This window comes from Stegostoma tigrinum, chromosome 24 (genome assembly GCF_030684315.1).
Source record: "Stegostoma tigrinum isolate sSteTig4 chromosome 24, sSteTig4.hap1, whole genome shotgun sequence".
Lineage (NCBI taxonomy): Eukaryota > Metazoa > Chordata > Chondrichthyes > Orectolobiformes > Stegostomatidae > Stegostoma > Stegostoma tigrinum.
Window position 1 is genome coordinate 37535430 of NC_081377.1, and position 21474 is coordinate 37556903.

Consider the following 21474-nt stretch of genomic DNA (forward strand, 5'->3'; position numbering starts at 1 on the left):
TAGTAACTTGCTAAATTGCTGCACCAGAAGGAAGACAAAGCAAAAGGGAATTGCGTGTAAATACTTTTTTGTAACAGGCAGCTACCCTAGAATAGATTGCCAATGACACAGCCCAAGTTTAGATAACATTAGTGCAGAAATAGTGGCCATCCAGTAAACAGCTTTGTAGAACAGGATGACCCTTGATTTGATGTTAGTGGGGAAAGAAGGCACTGATCAGAGCAGAGTGCTGTACACATGTCCCTGACAACTCTGAGGGAATCACTGACCTGGCAGCACACATTTGGAAAGAAATGGATAAGCTATAACAACTCCCACCCTCCACTCTGTGGAGTTGGGCAACAGGCTGGTTGGGAACTTTGACAACCTCTTTGCTGCAGGGTATAGTGTTAATTGCAGTAATTCTCATTTTATATGATTTGTTTTTGTTAATCAAATGTAGTTGCCAACAGTTGGCTTCTGCTGCAGCCCCGCAGGTTAGGCTCCTGAAAGATAAGCATCCCATGAGGCAATCCTTTCACAGAAAGCCTTGTAGTTCACTTAAGGGGGAATCACAAGGTGATTGTTAGGGGTGTCCATGACAGAGCTGCACAAAATGGCCAACAGCTGCTCTGACAAACCCTGCAGAACATGGATGACGGTAATTAGAGAGTGGGAAAATGTTTTCTTAGTTTAGTCTTAGCAACTAGAACAAAGGCAGGACTGTTTAATTAAGGCTACTGTCTGGGATGGAATGTACAGCTGCAATTATTTACACAGATAAGAACATTTTACCTTGAAGTGCTGTTTCTCAAATTATTTAATCACCAGTTACAATATTAAAAGTAGGTTTTAGTTCAGACCCTTAAGATAATCATAGATATAGATTCTAAAATAGTTTTAGATCCACATGTATACCGAAAAAATCACCAAAAGAAAATATTCAGGCTGTAGATTGTGCCCTGCCCCCCTCCTTATCATTAAAGTCTGTGAAAACATCATGACTGTGCATAGACCACAAGCCTGCCCATCTCTTTAAGATGCTGCACCAGAGACCCAATCACGGAGGGATAACCTGGTTAGCTGCCAACCAACAATATCAAAAAGGAGGACGTGCGCTCTAAGTTTTAACAGTATCTCATTTGAAGTTTTTGTGTCCTATTGCAAAGAAAATCTGAAGCTAAAATAAAGTTGTACCTGAACCTACTACTGGGCGTGGACTCTCATTGGATAAATGAGATCAAACAGCTGTCGACAGTTTGATTTTGGCAACAAGAACCCAGTGGACCATGAGAATTAATCTAATTTGTTCTGTTTTTTAGACATTATCCGACAAGGGTGATTTCCTTTTACCTTTTGCAAAAATATTGTTCTAATTTTGGATTTTAGTTTAGATATTAAACAGCCTTACTTCATTTTAGAAACGAGTTTTGTTTCACAATAAACAGACTGTATTTGAATTCATTGAAGAAACCTGTTAAGTCTTTTATTCTGGAAAGCAGAACAAAAAGGAAACAATGAACGTTAAAGCAAAACATTTGATCGTGCAATTCCTACAGTAAAGGAACTTTGATTACCAGCGTAGTCATAGAAATTTGTATAAATCAATATAAATTTAAAATATTCATATGCAGTTTTTAAAAATACGTTCAAGTTTTCTACAAGTTTTATGAGCTATAGTAATAAGTACTTTTTATGCATGACTCCAATTTATAACATTGATTTGGTGATATGCAGTATCTCATTTTAATAGAGATTATAGTAAATATTTAGCTGTTTCAATTGCTTTGCAAAGCAATGATTGCATAAACAGTCAATCCTTTGGCATTTTAACAATACTTAAAAACAATTTCAATTATTTTGCCATTTTAAAAAGGATTTACACTTGCAAACAGATGTCTTGTTGTATAAACCACTCAACCTACATCATATATTTACAATGACGATGAAAAACATATACTAAGCACATATTCAAATAGCATCAGCAATCCCACTTAAAACAAAATCTCGTTGCATTCTCATCAAATATAAATTTAAAGCTGATCAGTACAGACTGTTATTTGATAAGACATATTTGTTAAATAGCCATAGTCTGTACAGATGTTTAATGGTCAATTTGACATGAGTCAAGTGGAGTTCAGAGAAATGATTCAGCCTGCTTGCTGTAAGCCGTATCCATGAATAGTCATGATATCCGGATTTTGTGAATTTACCATACTGCTAGTTAAAGCTAAAGCAGTCTGAAGTGAATGGCCTTGACTTGTACTGTATTATTTTGCGATAATTTCATATATAGCTCCTAACGCATAAGCCACTCACCAAAGTATGGAATAAATTGTGAAGTGTGAAGCCATTTGAGGGTTTAGTCCCCTTTTCCCTTTTTGTTACATTTCCTTTTTTTATGTTTGCTCTTTTTCACTGTACCCTCACTCCAGTGACCAGCTCATTCTTTAAAAATGTGAATTGAGATGACTAGACCCATGCATTTATAAATGGCTGTATTGTTCTTTTACAAAATTACTTTTGGTTTTTTGTTTGTTCTGTAAACTTACTTCAAGATGACAAATGTTTCTTCAGATATTGCATCACCCAAGTGTGACTGTATTTTGAACCCAGGAGGTAATTTGAGTCTCACCTTCTAACATTTTCTCAATATTCACCCACTATTTCTCTTAGTTCATCCAATATAGGTTAAGGGATGTGATCAGAATGGCAGCTCAATCATATTTCCTTGAATACTGTGTCCCAGCTGGGTTCAACTGACTATGCCCAGTGAAAGCAATACCATACTAAGTGTTGAATTTAGTCATTTGGAAGGAATTTTGTTTATTGTCCTAGTGCCTGTGATGTACTGTGGGTTTCAGAGGAAGATGTTGGGCTGGCTGACAGAAACACTCAAACATGATCATTGATAGTTTGTGCATGGAGCTCAAGATGCTAGGAGCACAGAGGACTCTGGCTTCAATTTGGCATGTGGTGCCTTGCCCATGTGAAAGTGATGGTGAAGCCCAAGACAGCATTTAAGGGCCCACCAAAGTGCAGCATCAGGTATTTGCTAGCTCAGCTTCTTTCACCATCCAGGAGAAATGACCTGTCCTTGCAGAAAGATAGCATTCATCTTCCTACCACTGCCATGCTGAAAGTGTCCCTGTATTTGTTGAAAGGGTCAGTAGGCTAGTCTACCTTTGCCTATGCTAATTTAGTGCAGTCTGAAGCCAAGTCCTCAAAGCCAAAAAAAATGCTTGAGGGTCTATTGCAAAGCCATCTGCAGTCTTCCCCAGTGGAGATCAGCAGGCTAAACTTGCATAACTCATGCTTCAGAGGTCAACCAGCAGATGGTAGTGTTCCAATTGTTGTCTGAAGCAGGATATCTCTGAGACCCCCACAGACTCCTCAACCAGTGTACACAATATTAATTTACTCCAGAACCATAGCATATATCAGGAAAGGACTGCACAGTACAAATCTGCAGTCAGCAAACATGATGCAACTTTATTTGAAGACAGCAAAATTAAGAATTTACACTTCTAATAGCTCTTCTATCTGATTTTTCAGAAACTTGAAATACTTCCCAGATACTTGTACATTTGCTGGTATAACAAATTGTTCAGTCTGTTCCTCTCCTCATGGGTTGATGCACTCTGGCTCTCACATGTCTCTGGTCACAGGGCAAGCTTCTCCAGTCACTGCCATTTACCAAGGGGACACAGTCAGGTGGAGAGTACCCACCACAATCCTCACCTTCACCACTGCCACAGAGTCCTGCCAGGCTGGGTTCTTATACCCTGCTAATTACCTTCCAGAATTTTCCAAGGACTTGACAAATCAGAGGTCTTGAATTAATTGGCTTTATTATTTGAAATGCTGCTGCTAATGGCTCTTGATGGGGGATGTTCATTAATGAAGCATTTAACGATGGGTAGATGTTGGACATTACCTTGAACTCTTGCAGTGGTATCCCAGAGCTGAGTGATTAGCCTCCAAAATAGCAACTGTCTTTGTGGCAGATATGATTGGAAACATTGGAGATTTCAATTTTGAGAGGTTGTGTTGATATAAAGTACATTTATGCTCTGTTCGCTTCTGGAACTTTGTTCTTTTGTTCATGGAAAAGGGCTGTGATGAAGGCTGGAATTGAGTGCTTCTAGTGGACCCAAAGTGGAATATTGTTGAGCAGGTAATTGCTGAGGAGGTGCTCTTCATAGCACTTGTAATAACATTTTACACTGCTTTGCAAATTGAGGTTAAACTGATGGAGTGGCCATTGGCTGGATTGGATTTGAGCTGTTTTTGTGAACATGGCTTGCCTGTGCAAGTTTCTTCATTGTTTGGTAATACCACTGTAGTAGCTGTGCTATAAAACTTGGCTAGGGCACTCACTATATCTGGAGCAAAAGTGACTGTAGCTGGGCTGTTGTCAGGATCATTGCCATTTCCAGCATTTGTTTTTCAGTCATTTTCTTGATGTGATGTAAACCAAGGGATTTTTACATGTAACTTTTAATGTTATTTGTTGTGAATTTGGATTTCTGCTTTTTGAGTTAAGAGCCAAATGGTTTTCTTTGTGTCTGAAATTGATAATTAACTTCCAGGCATTTCTGTAACTATGCCTATTTCTTCTAAAGCATTTTTGAAGCTTGGCTGTAGAGTCTATGGGTTTTATGCATTACAAATGGATTTTTGCTTGTTTTGAAACCAACCTGGCATATAATGGCACCTTTGTGTTTATTGGAGTGTTCTGGACTATCTTTTTTAAGTGAAAGGAAAACATCCAATAGAGAGAGAGGGGAGAGACTTGTAGTTTCACTTTTAACCTGAGTCGGTCAGTCCTGTTAGTTCCTTGGAATAGGATGGATATGCAGAATAGTGATCTTGAAAAAGGAGGCATATGTATTCTGAAGAAGGATGACTGGACCTGAAATGTTAACTGTTTCTCTCTCCACAAATGCTGCCATATCTGCAGAGTTTCTCCAGCAAACTCTGCTTTTGTTTTAGATTTCCAGTATCCCCAGTTCATAATTTTTTTTGCTAAGGACATGGAGTGAATTGGATTATCTTAAAGCAAAGAGTTGGTGTTAATCCCAGACCAGGAGTGTTGGAAGATGTTACTTAAAGCTAAAGACACTTAAGTGTGATAGCACAACAAGAAAACTATCTGCAGATCCAGTCTAAAAGTTCAAGTCACAACTGATACCTACTATGGTACAGGGACTCTGGTATGAGTAGTGCATGAGTGATACTTTGGGTACAACATGAAATCTTTTTTATTTATTTCCATAAAATCTCTATAGTACAGAAAGAAGCTATTTGGCCCACTGAGTATGTACTGACTCTTTAATGAGCGTCCCATCCATATCCAGCTCCAACATCACCTCCCCTGTAACCCCACATTTACCATAGCTAATCCAACTGGCCTGCACATCTGTGGATACTATGAGACAATTTAGCATGGCCTATCAACCTAGCCTCCACATGTCTGGACTGTGGTAGGGAAACCAGAGCATTTAGAGGAAGCCCATGCAGAATAAGGAGAACTCCTTTCAATCTATAAATGAATGGTTTGGGAATATACTTCCATTGTGTGTTTAAGTCTTTGACATTATAATCTAAATAATTTCAATTCTTCTATTTTTGTTTATTTCCTCTGTAATAAACTTTTATTGTATTGTTCAAACAAAATCTGCAGCTTTGTATGCTTGTGCTTCAACGAGAGGCCCCTCTTATTAAAATTAATACAAATCAGAATATGATCTATCCGGCCAGGTTCCTGTCTAGAATATGACTACAACAGCTGCAATCATAACATTGATGTCACGAGGGGTGGATTAAATTGGCCAAACATTACCATCTAGGATGCTGGGCGCCTCAGGAAGAGACTGAGATGCATGGTCCATTCAGCTGGGCAAATGCTTCCTCATCATTGAGAGTGGAGATATTTGTGGAGACTGTTTCCAGAAAACTTTTGATTGTCCATCTTCATTCTCAACAAGAAATAGTGGACTGCGCAGCTGCAGAATCATAAGCTATGCCTGGCTGAGTAATATTCTGGCTGAGTAGATTCATTACAATGACAAGTGGGGCAACCGTCCATTTGGAAACACAGCAAATGTTGAATGTTTCTCAATGTTCCTTTTTTTTAATGGATTAACGTAACAAAACAATATTTTGCTGTAATGCTATCCATGTGCATGCAACTATTAAATGTGTTTTAGCTGACTGAAAGAACGTTTTGATCTGTCACCATTCAGCAACCACTCAAATCTGCAAACAAGTTCTGGAGTGAGAGTTTTTTTATACTGATTCCATTTTCCCAAAAAATGTCTTTACTTCTTTCCAAAGTAACAGTTCTTTTGTAATACTTGGGATTAAACAATTTCTTATCGATGAAGCTAAGTTTGCAGTCAGCTAGATGTAGATTCTGGAACAAGCTATTTATCCTTGATCCCTGAAGGAGCAATAAGCAAAATTTTTTTAAAAATTAAACATTTTATATTGATATTAATCACTAGAACTCAGTCTAATATAGACCATAGTTTTCTTGAGGTTTGTAAAATACAGTCTAATATAATGGTAAAAGAAAGTCTCTGCCAGAACAAGAAAAGCTATTGTGATATTGATTAACCTTTGTCTGCCACTAAATATCCACCCAGAATCATAGAGCTGTACCACATGGAAACCCTTCAGTCCAACTCGTCCATGCCGACCAGATATTCTAAATTAATCTAGTCCTATTTGCCAGCATTGGACCCATATCCCTCTAACTTCTATTCATATACCCATCAAGATGCTTTTTTAAATGTTGTAATTGTACCAGCCTCCGCCACTTCTGATGGCAGTTCATTTTATCCAAGCACCACCCTCAGTGTGAAAATGTTGCCCCTTAGGTCCCTTTTAAAACTTTGCCCTCTTGCCTTAAACCAATGCCCTCTAGTTTTGGACTCTACTGCCCTGGGGAAAAGACCTTAGGTTATTACCATATTTGTGTGCCCCTCATTATCTTTTAAAGTTCTATAAGGTCACCCCTCAGCCTTCGACACTCTCTGGAAATTAGATCCAGCCTATTCAGCCTCTCTATAGTTCAAACCCTCCAGCCTTGGCAACAACCTTGTAAATCATTTCTAAATCCTTTTGGTTTCTTCAATCATTCTCCTTTGTAACAAAGATTACACAAACAATGTTACATTTGTTTTGGATTTATACTTCTTGAGAATTTAAGGAGTGATAAAGATTTGGAAAAGAAGGTGGCATAACAATTTTAATCAGGGAATTTAGTAGTGTTAGGATACTCTGCAAGTTGTATTAAGAAAAAATTCAAATGGGTAGAATTATGCAATTGGAAAGAAAATTGCATATCTTTTTGGTGTGCTTTACAAATTGCAAAATACCAGATAATGAAGATTTAATAGAGTATGACATCCATAGACATTTCAGAGAAATATGCAAGGACAACAGATGATAATAATGTGATTTTAAGTCTTTAGCAATCGATTGTATGTGGTCAAAAACGCAGCAGGCCAAGCAAGCATCTTAGGAGCACAAAAGCTGACCCTTCATCAGTAAAAGGGGAGCAGGGGAGAGGGTTCTGAAATAAATAGGGAGAGGTGGGAGGCAGATCTCCTGATATGATGGACCTCGAGGCTAATTTGCAAATTTGCTTGATTTATGTTTTGGAATTTAAAGATAAATATATAATCTCAGGAGTATAAATGGGAAAGGTAGAATGAAGTATAAAAGAAAAGGCTACTGTACTAGTTTTAAAAAAAAGTTAGTTCAGTAAGACTAGATCGGACAGAAGCCCAATGACTTTGGCTGGAAAGGTTGGACTAGAGTAGCAAGGAAAATCAGGAAGAATGCCGAAATGTGTAGTGGTGAAGTAAACGGTCATTAGAAGGATTTATTGGTGTTGCCTGGATTGGAGAAAAGCTAGGAAATGTGCTATTCAGAAGCAATAAAATGCTTTGATAAAGGATTATAGATTTCCTTGAGAAAATAAACAAAAGCTAATTGCTTCCTCTCTTCCGTACTTAAAATATGTCACTGTAAAAGTGAATAAGAAAAATAGAAACGCAACTGCTAAGAAAATAACTTTTTTATGCATTTAACCAATAAGATTTTGTTAAATGGTTATTACAGTTGTACAGTCCAAAAGTAGTGTGAGAAGAATTGAGCACTTGTTGATTACTGCTGGATGTGTTGGAAATTACTTGTGTGAAGCTAAGTTCAGACTGGGATCAAAGTCTGTAATGGCTCCAAAATCCCTTAATCACAACAGATTACTTAAAATAGTAAAATCATTATACATACTTCGCATGTCATTCATAATTAATGACTCCTACATCTTAATTTAGTGTCATAAAATAATAACAATCAAGGAGTTTTGATAATTATTTGACCAAGTTTTGTCAACATGTGGAGTCTATTTTATTACATTGATTTTAATCCGTTTCATATGAGTATTGGACATTTTGTGATCCTATACTATTGGTTCCATGCCTGTGTCACTCTGGTGTTACAGAAAGATCAATTGTTAGGGCTGAACTACGTAAATAAATTCTTGAATGCTCATTCAGGAAAGAATTCCAGCTAAAAGCCTAGCCTCCCTGGTTGGCTTACTATTCAATTGAAACCCAAACACTTAGGTGTTAAGGATAACAACATTCCCTTCTGTTTTTAGAGTAAAGAGAAATGTCAGTTAATAGCAATGTGATTTGGAATGATGAACAATAGCCAGTTCTTATTTCTGAAAAATTTAGATTTCGTCAGTAAGTATTTTACTATTCCAGATTTTCCAAGAGCAAGGCTTCATTTCAATTTAATTGAAATACTTATAATGTCCAGATAGGTTGTTTTAATTTTCCATGCTACATGGTCAAAGCAAAACTAATAAAAGATAGTACTTTTTTATGAAAAGTAAAATGTTTGCTTTGTTTCTAAAACTACCAAAAATAATGGATATTGACAATTCTTACTACATATTTGAATTGTGACGATACTATTGCTCTAAAACGTGTATATTTTTTGTCCTCGTTGTTTGATGGAGAGAATTTGAGACAGAGGTGAGAGTGGTCTGTTCCAAACCTAAAAAATAAACAGCTTGTGAGGCCTTTGGATTTTTTTAAAAGCTGGAATGCTAGAAGCAACATGTAGAGGTGGGGTCAAGCTCCCACAGAACCAGGATTTTAGTTAACTTGCAGCCTGCTATAGCAAAACATTTCAGTTCTCTCTCTATCTCAGAGTTTCTGTTGATGTTCTTTTCTCCTGGACTGGAGAATTACATAAGAGACACTGTATTTTACTGAATTTGCCCTTCCCAAGGATGTGTTTATGGGATGTTACTATATTGGAACAGTTGTTGTTTAGTAATTAAATAATCTACAATTTTGTTAAGTTTTCCAATAGAGATGTTATTCCATTTCTTCTTTCTTTTGTGTGTGTTTTAACTGTGTAGTGTATGAATAAAGTGTGTTTTGCTTCAAGCCTTGTAGTTTGACCAATTGAATTGCATCTGTAACACAATCCCTTACATTTGCATTTAGAAATACAATAAAGTTGGCGTCTAGGCTATCTTCTTAGTACATTTTGATGGGCTTTAGTCTGGTCCAAAATAAAGTATAATAGAAATGTGAATTCAGAAATAGATTTACATTTTCTCCAATATACCATTGCTTTTGACATAGTTTAAAGTAATATTTTACAATATATCTTGGTATATGTATTGTTTATAGGCCACTAGCCTTATTGGTTAACAAGATACTGTATTTTAATACACTTTTAGATCTTTTGGCCCTATTATTTTTCAAATCTATTATTATTTTGAGTTATTAATTTTATTTGAGTTAATTAACAGACCAAAAGAATTACCTGCTGCATTCTTAGCACTATTAAGTATATTCTAATTTCTTGAAAAAAAAATTGTCGACTATCATATGTTTTGGTTTTATGAGATTGTGTCAACTATTATATGTTTAGTTTAATGAGAGACCCAATCATATCCTCGCTAAATGGTCTACAGTTGATAAACAAGTTAGACTTCTTCCCTTTGTCTTCAGCTTGAAAATAATCTTCCTTCTAATTTGCTGCAAGTGTGTGCTGTTAACTGCGCAGCAAGGGCAAGAGGGCATCTAGTTAAAGACTTTGCTCATCAAGGCTCAATGAGGTTTAGGGATTGAGAAAGAAACAGAATGAAAAGAGTCAGATCATGGAGAGAAAGTAGGATAGGGAAAGGAGGAATAGATTAAAAGATGCAATAAATTTAAAATTTTAAACCTAAATTTTAAAGAAATGACTATATGTAGGAATGTGACAGGTTGAATTTTGTATTTCCTTTTAATCAGAGGTGAGTGTTGCTGGCATGCCCAGTAGTTGTTACTCATCCCTAATTATCCTTGAACTGAGTGGCTTTAGTACCTGTATATGTATATAAAGACTCTTTTTTTTATGATTTAAAGTATATCATTGCAATAAGAAAATTCTGATTACCATCAGTAATAGGAAGACGATAACCTAGTGGTATTATCACGAGGCTACTAATCTAAAAACTCAGCTAATGTTTTGGGCATGGGGTTTGAATTCTACCATGGCAGATGGAATGCATAGAATTAGAAATGTAGTGATGACCATGAAAGCTTTGTTGATTGTTGGGGCAAAAACCTATCTGGTTCATTAATGTCTTTCAGGGAAGGAAATCTGGCATCCTTACCTGCTGTGGTCTAAGACCATAAGATAAAGGAGCACTTAGGCCTTTCAGCCAATTGAGTCTGTTCCACCATTCGATCATGGTTGAAATGTTTCTTAACCCCATTTCTTTCCTTCTTCTCAACCCTTGATCCTCTTACTTATTAAGAATCAGTTTTAAATCCACTCAATAACTTGGCCTCCACAGCAGTCTGCGGCAATGAATTCCACTGATTCACCACGCTCTAGCTGAAGAAATTTCTCCTCATCCCAGTTGTGAAGGGTCATCCTTTCACTCTGAGGCTGTGCCCTAGGGTCCTAGTCTCTGTAAAGATTTTCTCCACACCCACTCTGTCGCGGCCTCTGAGTATTTTGTAAATTTCAGATTCCCTTTTATCCATCTAAACTCCTTCAAGTACAGACCCAGAATCCTCCTGTGACAAGCCCTTCGTTCCTGGGATCATTCTTGCAAACCTCTTCTGAACCTCCTCCAAACCCAGCACAGCTTTTTTTCGATATGGGGCCCATAAATGCTCACAATGTTCCTAATTGTGTTGTAGCTCTCTTGAAATGAATGCCAACATTACATTTTTCTTCCTAACTGCCAAATGCATGTAACCCCAGAACCACACCAATGTGGTTAATGCTCAAATGACCAAGCAGGCCACTCTGTTCTATTAATCTCTACTAAGTCTCAACAAAGAAATGAAACTGACATACCAGCTGGCATCGATCTAGGCACCAGAAATGACAATGGCAAAAACAATCCAGTTGACCCTGCCAAGTCCTCCTTACTGACATCTCCGGGTTGGTATCAAAATTAGGAGAACTGTCTCAAACTAATCAAGCAATAACCTGACAGACAATGTTCCAGACACTACCATCCCCATTCCTGGGTAGTTCTTGTCCCATCTACAGGTCAGACCCAGAGAAGTGGTGACACTGTGGTATACAGTCAGGAAGGAGTTGCCCTGGGACTCCTTAACATTGATTTTGGACCCCATGAGGTCTTGTGTTATCACGTTAAACATGGGTGAGGAAACGTCCTGCTGCTTACCACAGACTGTCATCCCTTGGCTGATGAATCAGTACTCCATCACATTGAACAACAATTAGAGGAAGCATTGAAGATGGCAAGGACACAAAATGTATTCTGGGTTGAGGATTTCAATATCCACCATCAACAGTAGCACAACTACTGATTGAGCTGGTCCTAAAGGTTATAGCTGCTGGATTGGGTTTGCAGCAGATGGTGACGGAACAAACAAAATGGAAAAATATACTTGACTTCATTCTTACCAATCTGCTGACTGCATGTGCATCTGTACATGACAGTATTGGTAAGAACGGCCATTGCACAGTCCTTGTGGTGACAAAGTCCCATTTTTACATTGAGAATAACCTCATTGTGTTGTGTGGCAAATCACCATGCTAAATGGGCCAGGCATTTGAACAGATCTAGTAATTCATGATTGGGCATCCATGAGGCTCTTTGGGCCATCAATAGCAGCAGAATTGTACTTGAACACAATCTGCAACCTCATGGCCCAGCACATCCCCCACTTTATCATTACCATCAAGTTAGGGGATCAACCTTGGTTCAATAAATAGTGTGGGAGGGCATGCCAGGAGCAGCACCAAGTATACTTTAAAATGGTGTCAACCTTTGTGGAGCTACTAAATAGGATTACCTGCATGCCAAAAAGCACAAGTAGCAAGTAATAGATCTAACATACATATCTTTGGACTGTGGGAGGTACCTGGAGCACCCAGAGGAAACCTACGTAGACATAGGGAGAAAGTTGTCCAGGGTGGAGTCAAACCTGGGTCTCTGGCACTATGAAGCAGCAGTGCCAATCACTGAGCCACAGTGCTGCCCTCTTGTTGTCTTCCTCTTTATTGTTTCACATAAAGAGTCATTTACGGAATAAATCATCTCTTAAAAGCCATTAGACAAACTGTTTACATCTTGCATTTCCTGAGGATTTTTTTTTGTTCATTCAGATTCATTTCTCCAGTATAATATATCTACTTACCAAACAGGCTGAGCTTGTTTTACACATACTAAAATGCCCATTTTTTCATTTTCTGCAAAGCCGTCAGGGTAACTCCTTCTTCAATCTGTTCATAGTCATGATCACTGTCATCACCTGACTCTGGCATTTTAGTGAAGGGAAGAAGGAAGAACTATTAAAGTTTAACTATCTGATCTTTCATAGGTGATCTCAGCAAATGCATTGTGAAGGAGGTTACATTCTCTTCACAACTGTCAGCATTAAATGACATTACATATGCTACCATATCTAAATCAAACCATGTGTTGCCTTAGTTCTGTATAAAGAACTTCCTTACAACAGTCCTACGTTAACCTTTCACCGTTTGGCACCTACCTTACTATTGTAACTTTGTTTGAATTGTTTTCTATACCTGCTTTGTTTTTAATTATTTTTCACCTTGGAAACTCCTGTAAGGCGAACAGTCAGAAATCTCTTTCAGCAGTGAAAAGCTCAGATTCCTCCAGTCTTTCTTCATAAATCAGGCTAGGAGCTTTGGGAAATTAGCTTTGTTGTTCTCTGTTTTCTACATTCAGTATTCTAAAGTCTCCACTTCTAAAACTTAATACAACGCTTAACAGTGACAATGGGAACTGCAGATGCTGGAGAATCCAAGATAATGAAATGTGAGGCTGGATGAACACAGCAGGCCAAGGAGCACAAAAGCTGACGTTTTGGGCCTAGACCCTTCATCGGAGAGGGGGATGGGGTGAGGGTTCTGGAATAAATAGGGAGAGAGGGGGAGGCGGACCGAAGATGGAGAGAAAAGAAGATAGGTGGAGAGGAGAGTATAGGTGGGGAGGTAGGGAGGGGATAGGTCAGTCCAGGGAAGACGGACAGGTCAAGGAGGTGGGATGAGATTAGTAGGTAGGAGATGGAGGTGCGGCTTGGGGTGGGAGGAAGGGATGGGTGAGAGGAAGAACAGGTTAGGGAGGCAGAGACAGGCTGGGCTGGTTTTGGGATGCGGTGGGGGAAGGGGAGATTTTGAAGCTGGTGAAGTCCACATTGATACCATTGGGCTGCAGGGTTCCCAAGCGGAATATGAGTTGCTGTTCCTGCAACCTATGGGTGGCATCATTGTGGTACTGCAGGAGGCCCATGATGGACATGTCGTCTAAAGAATGGGAGGGGGAGTGGAAATGGTTTGCGACTGGGAGGTGCAGTTGTTTATTGCGAACCGAGCGGAGGTGTTCTGCAAAGCGGCCCCCAAGCCTCCGCTTGGTTTCCCCGATGTAGAGGAAGCCACACCGGGTACAATGGATACAGTATACCACATTGGCAGATGTGCAGGTGAACCTCTGCTTAATATGGAAAGTCATCTTGGGGCCTGGGATGGGGGTGAGGGAGGAGGTGTGGGGGCAAGTGTAGCACTTCCTGCTGTTGCAGGGGAAGGTGCCGGGTGTGGTGGGGTTGGAGAACAGTGTGGAGCGAACAAGGGAGTCATGGAGAGAGTGGTCTCTCCAGAAAGCAGACAGGGATGGGGATGGAAAAATGTCTTGGGTGATGGGGTCGGATTGTAGATGGCGGAAGTGTCGGAGGATGATGCATTGTATCCAGAGGTTGGTGGGGTGGTGTGTGAGAACGAGGGGGATCCTCTTTGGGCGGTTGTGGCGGGGGCGGGGTGTGAGGGTTGTGTTGCGGGAAATGCGGGAGACGCGGTCAAGGGCGTTCTCGACCACTGTGGGGGGAAAGTTGCGGCCCTTGAAGAACTTGGACTTCTACAACGCTTAACATATAGTTTGACCAGAGCAGTAGGAGTGATTTCCTTTTACTTGTATCGTGCTGTCTAGCTGTATGGTTCACCCATCTCTTTGGTTTGTTAATTGTTCCTTGCAATGATTAGTTGTGTATTTTGAAACCTTTGGATCACTTAATATCACCCTTAACCACTTCAACACTGCCCCTGAAGTGTGTATGTCATCCATATTTTTGTCACATGCTTATTTGGCCTAATTAAATTTAATTTGCCATAATTTTGTAGTCCTTGATCTATCTGTACAAGGCAAAGTGCCCTTCCTATTATGAGGCTGGAAGAGTTAAATAAGGAAGATAGGTTGGATAGTTCGGGGTGGTCTTCCCTTGAATATGGAGGATTAAATGGTGATCAAATTTTTGTGTTTAAAATTATTAAAACAATTGAGAGAAATTATTTCATCTAGTCCAGATTAAGTTGATATAACCATAAAATTGGAACTATATCGTTCAAGAATGATGTCAAAAATTCCTTCACATGTCAGGTGGTGGATAAGTTCAGGACTCAGATTTTTGTTAAGTAATAGTATTAAAGGTTATGAAATCAAGTGAGCTTAATTGGTAATTTATTTATGCTGAACTAATTGCAAATACCTTACCGTGTAAAGAATAAAAGACAGATCTAAACCTATTTTGCTATGTATGAAAATGAATTATAACAGCTTTGAATAATAACCCTGCCCTAAATTTGATTATATTTTCAACTACCAATTCTGAGATGTTATTACGCACTCAAGGACAGGGGTGTCTTGAACCTATATCTCCTGGCTTAGAGGTAGAGACACTACCACTACGTCAAGAGAATCCCCTGACCTAAATCTACAATTGAATGAGTGCAGCATAGGAAACAGCTCCCTCTGTCATCCATGAATTTCAATATGTCAACAACAGGTCATCTATCACCATCCCACCTACCTTCCCCAGTCCCACCCCACCTCTCTATTTATTTCCCAGCTCCCTTCCCTCTCCCCATTTCTGAAGAAAAGTCCTGACCCAAAATGTCAACTTTTCTGCTCCTCTGATGCTGCCTGGTCTGCTGTGTTCCTCCAGCTCCATACTGTGTTATCTCTCACTGCAGCACCTGTAGTTCTTGCTATCCCAACAATGAGTGAAGTGCATTTACTAAATACAGTGACTTGTGGAGTATTTATTATCTGTGTAATATATGCCACAATAAACATCATTTTTCATAAATTTCTGCTGAATATATTAATAATGTTGACATTTTTTTCTGAACACTTGTTCTCACTTGCTGACCAGACTCAAAATTTTAAGATTTAGAATTTCTCAGCCAGAAACAAATCATTTAAAGAACAGTGGCTCAAAGATAATAATCAATTCTCGTCATCATAAGCCAACAGAAAACACACTTTGCTGCCATTCTTAATGGCTAATTTGCCAACCAGAAATTTGAATTTGTCAACAAATTTCTCCATGTAGTTAGCAATGAGGCAGCTTTGTGTGAGAAACAAGACTATGCTAATTTGGTTTGCTGAACTGGAGAAACAACTCTCTTATAATTGCCTGAAAAGGTCAATTATAACTCATAAAACTATAAAACATAATACTTTTCTGACTGCTCAACTTACGTTCAGGGCGTACAGGAGACACCTTTGTTTTCCCTTTTTGTACTTTGGTATATTCATTAGGAGCAACTTGTAGAGGTTGCCTGGAAAGGGGTTTTCCCGAACTTGGTAGCGTTGCTTCATTCTCGTTGATGATGTTATGTTTTAGGGGCCTAGGAGTTCCCTTAGCGAAAGAATGAATCAAGACGTTACTCGACCATTTTTATGAAGTTTTTATTTGTGTTTTTAAATATATAAGCACTCTTCATTTCAGCTCCTCACCTGAAATTATTGACTCTTCCTGGGATTATGAAGCATTTACAGATCCTCAGCATCTAAGCCATACTGCACAAATGGATACAGTCTGGTGATGAATAACAGTATGCCTATGGATCTGACTTCTACATAGTCAGTTTCAAGCAGGTTATCACTGGAGAGTGATGAGAGCAAAGGTGGCCTGGCTCACTTACACATTCCTAGCCCTTGTAACTCTAATTTGAAAACAGGAAAATCACAGCCTGAATCCAAAAGCCATGATGGCTGACCCTGTTCACATCAGCTCCCTTGGCATAGACAAGGATAACATCTGGAAGTTTCCACTTTGTATGATTTAGTATGATGTATCTATTAGGCTCCGTAGGAATTTTTAATAAAATGACATCAATTGTCTCACAGTCTGAACCACTCTTTTACTTTTGCTTTAAACTCTCCAGGGTTTGTGCAAGATATCTTTGCAATTTTATTTTAATTCCCATAGATGAGAGTTCTAAACTGTAATAGCGATGCTTTAAAAATTTGTGACCTTTTGCATTTAAAATGGTTGACACATATCGAAGCTGTTCATCTACATTTGTTAAAATATTTCCTGTAAATTCACCTATTGTCAAAACTCTTGACCACACTTTGTGTCAACCGGTAACATTCACATTCTGGTTGAAAACATCTTTAGAGTGAATTCTGTGTATAAATAGTTGCATGCGACACTAGTAATTGGATTTATCTAGTAACTGAACTCAATCCCAGCACTATCCCCTATACAAGAGGACAGGAGTGATGGCACAGGCAATTTATTATAATATCAATACATCTGGATGAGGTAAGGTAATAACTGAGCAATACATATCAAAATTAATTCCATCCCCAACTGGAACACAAATAGATATATTTTCAACCTTGAAATTTGCTGACTGAATCAGGAGCATGCAAATATTTTGATCTGTGTGAGAGAAAGCCCTTTCTCTGCTTTATTAACCTACAAAATCATTCAAGTAAGTTAGCCCTAATGTAGAAAATACAATCTTCATTGCATCAAGTCAATGTCAGGGAATGATACAAGGATTATGACTTTATCTTGCCTTTTGATGTGACCTTTTCTGATTCTGACTAATGTAATTGCTGTCTTCCAAAATAATCTGACTAATGGGCTGTAATTTATATGGTGTGTTCTTTTCTGTTGGTTGAAAGGTTAAGCGTGCCACCTGGCATTATATGCTTTCACACAGACCAATAAAATTGCAAGAAGCTAAGCTGCTGTGGAGCCTGCCATCTGGTCAACCTGAGCATTTCAGCCTTGTGTCTGTCTCTAGGTCCTATGTATAATATCTAGACTTACCCTCAGTACACAAGGCAACAGGTAGCAGTTAAGTTTTCATGTATTCTTCCTTATGGTGTAAGCATCACTGTCAAGACAGATTTCCTGCGCATCCCTAATCAGAGGACAGTGAAAAGTTAAATATTAACAGACGTCCGAAGCCCTATGTAGGTATGCCCAAGTAAGGATGGCAGAAAGTACTAGCTTGAATGGTAGTGGAAATTTGCACATGGTCTTGATATTGGTGTACATAACAATTTTCATTCATGTATGGTTGGGTACCTTGAGGGACAAGATTGGTACTAACAGAATCGTACTCCAAGGTACTTGAACTGAAAACTGAAATAATTATCAACTCAATTTGTTGTTGATTAACTATGAAATGGAGTAACGATTTGTACGCTGGGACATTGAGCCCTGGGGATTTTTTCATGAGCAGAATGACACAATGTACATGAAAACTGCTGATAGATCAGGTGAGTATTTGTAGCAGCCTTTTATTCTATTATAAGCTCCCAAGAAACCTTTCAAGCCTCTTAATTTTGTGGAGACAAAGCAGAGTTAAGGTTTTTGATCAATTAAACCTTCTCAAGAACAGAATACACTGAAGTCAAGGTTGGTGTATGTGATAAACATTTGACCATCAAAGTGGGGGTGGGGAAGTGGGGAAAGAGCTATAAACATTAGTTGGAGATGGAGCCGGAGAGAGACGACAACAGTTGTGTGGACAAAGTAATGGGTAAATGTCAGCCTGGGAGAATGAACAGCTGTAATGAGAAACTTTAGTGGCTGACAGCAGGTGGCTGTTGTAGCAGCCTAGGTGATGACAAGACCTGGTGTTGGTGTTGGGGTAAGGACGTGGGAGAGGATGCTCAGCCTGTGAAATTATTTAACCCAATATTAAGCACAGAAGGCTGCAGGGACTAAGTGGAAATTAATTTGTTAATTAAATTTTTTAGCAATTTGCAATGACAGCATGTCCATTTTGAATCTCACTACCCCTTTTAAATTGTAAGGCCTCTGACTCACTCTCCACCTTAGCGAGTCAGGCACCATTCTGGACTGGATCGCAAAATGATCTCAAAGCCAATTATGGGTCTATGCAGTGAAGGTTCAAGTGCCGAGGCATGGTAAAGATCCAAAATACTCCCAATCCTGTCTAATTAACAAATAGAATACTCAGTGAGAGTGCCACACTATGTCAGGGCATCTGAGCTTAAGGGAAAGGTTGGAGGAGGGGAGTCTCTGTGCAGCGTGGAATATAGCTGATTTCATTCCCTGACCAGAGAGAATCACCGGCTGCCTCCCAGGCTGTCATCGAGTGCCCGGGCCAGTCAGTTTTGTTGATTAATCTCAACAGAGCTGTTACTGAACTTAAATGGAAAGTTTATTTGGACTGGACTGTGCAGAAATTCTTGATAATAAAGTGTGAAGCTGGATGAACACAGCAGGCCAAGCAGCATCTCAGGAGCACAAAAGCTGACGTTTCGGGCCTAGACCCTTCAGAGAGCTCTCTGATGAAGGGTCTAGGCCCGAAACGTCAGCTTTTGTGCTCCTGAGATGCTGCTTGGCCTGCTGTGTTCATCCAGCTTCACACTTTATTATCTTGGATTTTCAAGCATCTGCAGTTCCCATTATCTCTGTGCAGAAATTCTTTCCATTTTTATCATGCTTTTTTTAAAAAATCAAATACTCAAAAATATTCTCTGCAAAGTGACTGGATTAACTGTTTGATTTGAAAACTGCTATCTACTTCATGATCACCTCATACGTTACTCAGGAAATAAAATGTAAAGGACACTCTTCTCACCCACCAGGTAAACATTTCATATGACCTTTTCAAATTGAACCCACTGTATTAAAATTAAGTAAACAATTCAAGTAACTTGAAATCAGCAGCTGAAGCTTTTACAAGAGCTCTCATGTCCTCACAAACTCTGGTACTCACGCTGAGGATTCTGGTAGTTAATGAAATTTTTAGCAAGGTGTTTGAACTGAAAACGCAACCAGTTTTCAATTCAGTTTGTTGCTGACTAACTGTGAAAAGGAGTAGTCATTTGTACACTGATACGTTGCGCCCTGGGGTTATTTCATAATATGCACACAGAATATATCAAAACTGTAACTGTTTTTCCTGAGATTGCTGTGAAAGAAACAAAATGAAACAGTTTTGAAAGTATCTCATGGAAAAACTAAATAACAAGTTGTGTGACACTAGCTACAAATGGGATAAGGATATTGGAGAAGATGAAGATGCTGCAAAATTATTTAACTTGAATATTTAGTCCAGAAACTCGCAGAGACCCAAGTGGAAAATGAGATGCTGTTCTTCCAGATGACATTGAGCATTGCTGGAGCACTACAACAAGTCTGAGGCAAGGAGATATTGCCAGGAAACTTAGTTGTGCATTGAAGTCACAGGCAACATGTAGCACTGGGTCACTTTTAAGATAGAACATAGGTGTCCTATAAAACGGTTGCCCAGTCTGCATTTTGTTTGTCCATTGTAATGGAGACCACACTGTTAGTAGCATATTGAAGTGGATCTGGGGCTGGTACAACATTACATGCTCAGCAGTGGATTAAGTTCAATAACAGCTTTTGTGCTCCTGAGATGCTGCTTGGCCTGCTGTGTTCATCCAGCCTCACATTTTTATTATCAATAACAGCTCTGTTGAGATTAATCAATGAAACCGACTGGTCCGGGCACTCAGTGGCAGCCTGGGAGGCAGCCAGTGATTCAGCTGTGTCAGGGAATGGAATCAGCCATATTCCACTCTGCGTAGAGACACCCCTACTGCAATCTTTCCCATTAGATCACATAACCTCACATACGCTGGTGGCTCTCGCTGAGCAGTCTTATTTGTTAATCAAATTTTTAGCAATTTACAATGAGAGTACATCCATTTTGAATCTCACTACTCCGTTTAAATTGCAAGGTCTCTGACTCACTCTCCAACTTATAAGAGTCAGGCACCTTCGTAGGCTGGATAGCAAACTGACCTCAAAGCCAATTATGCGTATATGCAATGAAAGTCCAAGTGCCGAGACATGGTAATGATCCAAAATACTCCCAATCCTGTCCACATGGAAAATTCATTTGAACTGGACTGTGCAGAAATTCTTTACCACCAGTTAAACACTTCTTCATATAAGCATTTCAGAGTGAGCCATGGGTATTAAAATTAAGTAAGTAATTAAAGTAACTTGAATTCAGCAGCTGAAGCTCAAACACAATGTTTATCACATCAAGTGAATCTCATAGATCTATATAAGGGTTATGACTTGATCTTGCTAAATGAAGAGCCTTCTCAGATTCTGACTAATGTAATTGTTGTTTTCCAAAATAATCAGGTTAATTGTTTATTGTTTACATGTTGTGTTCCTTTCTGCTGGTTGAAAGGATTAGTGTTATATAGTTTCTCACAGACCAAGAACCTTGGTAGAAGCTTTATGCTGCTGTGGAGATTGCCATCGGGTCATCCTGAGCATTCTGACCTTGTGTATGTCTCCTAGTCCTGTGTATATTATTTGGACTTCAGTACATGAGGCAACTGGTAGCAGCTAAGTTTTCATGTATTCTTTCATAGAGTTTGAGCATCGCTGTAAAGGCAAAGATTTCCTGCACATTCATAATCAGAGGGCAGTGAAAAGTTAAATATTAACAGAGCTCTGAAGCCTCATGTAAATATGCCTAATTAAGGATAGCAGAAGGTGGTATTGGTTTGAATGGCAGTGGAAATTCACACATGGTCTTGATATTATTGCACATAACAAATTTCATTCAGGTATGGTTGGATTAAATGATAGAGAAGATTTTTGACAATAGGATAATACTCGGAGGTGTTTGAACTGAAAA

The 21474-nt window shown here is 38.9% G+C and overlaps 2 protein-coding genes across 3 annotated transcripts in view; one reads left to right on the forward strand and one right to left on the reverse strand.

Annotated features, from left to right (window-relative positions):
- The window catches only part of rpa2 (replication protein A2), a 79886-nt gene extending 70431 nt beyond the window's left edge, over positions 1 to 9455 (forward strand). For both annotated transcript variants that reach the window (XM_059654374.1, XM_059654373.1), the window contains exon 13: positions 5743 to 9455. The gene's annotated coding sequence lies outside the window, so the exon portion shown is untranslated. The remainder of the gene's footprint in view (positions 1 to 5742) is intronic.
- themis2 (thymocyte selection associated family member 2) overlaps positions 1530 to 21474 on the reverse strand; it is a 109911-nt gene continuing 89966 nt past the window's right edge. The window contains exons 5-7 of the mRNA XM_048557871.2: positions 16049 to 16208; positions 12690 to 12809; positions 1530 to 6424 (exon numbers count right to left, since the gene is read on the reverse strand). Coding sequence (XP_048413828.1) covers positions 12718 to 12809; positions 16049 to 16208 — 252 coding nt within the window. The 3' untranslated portion in view covers positions 1530 to 6424; positions 12690 to 12717. The remainder of the gene's footprint in view (positions 6425 to 12689; positions 12810 to 16048; positions 16209 to 21474) is intronic.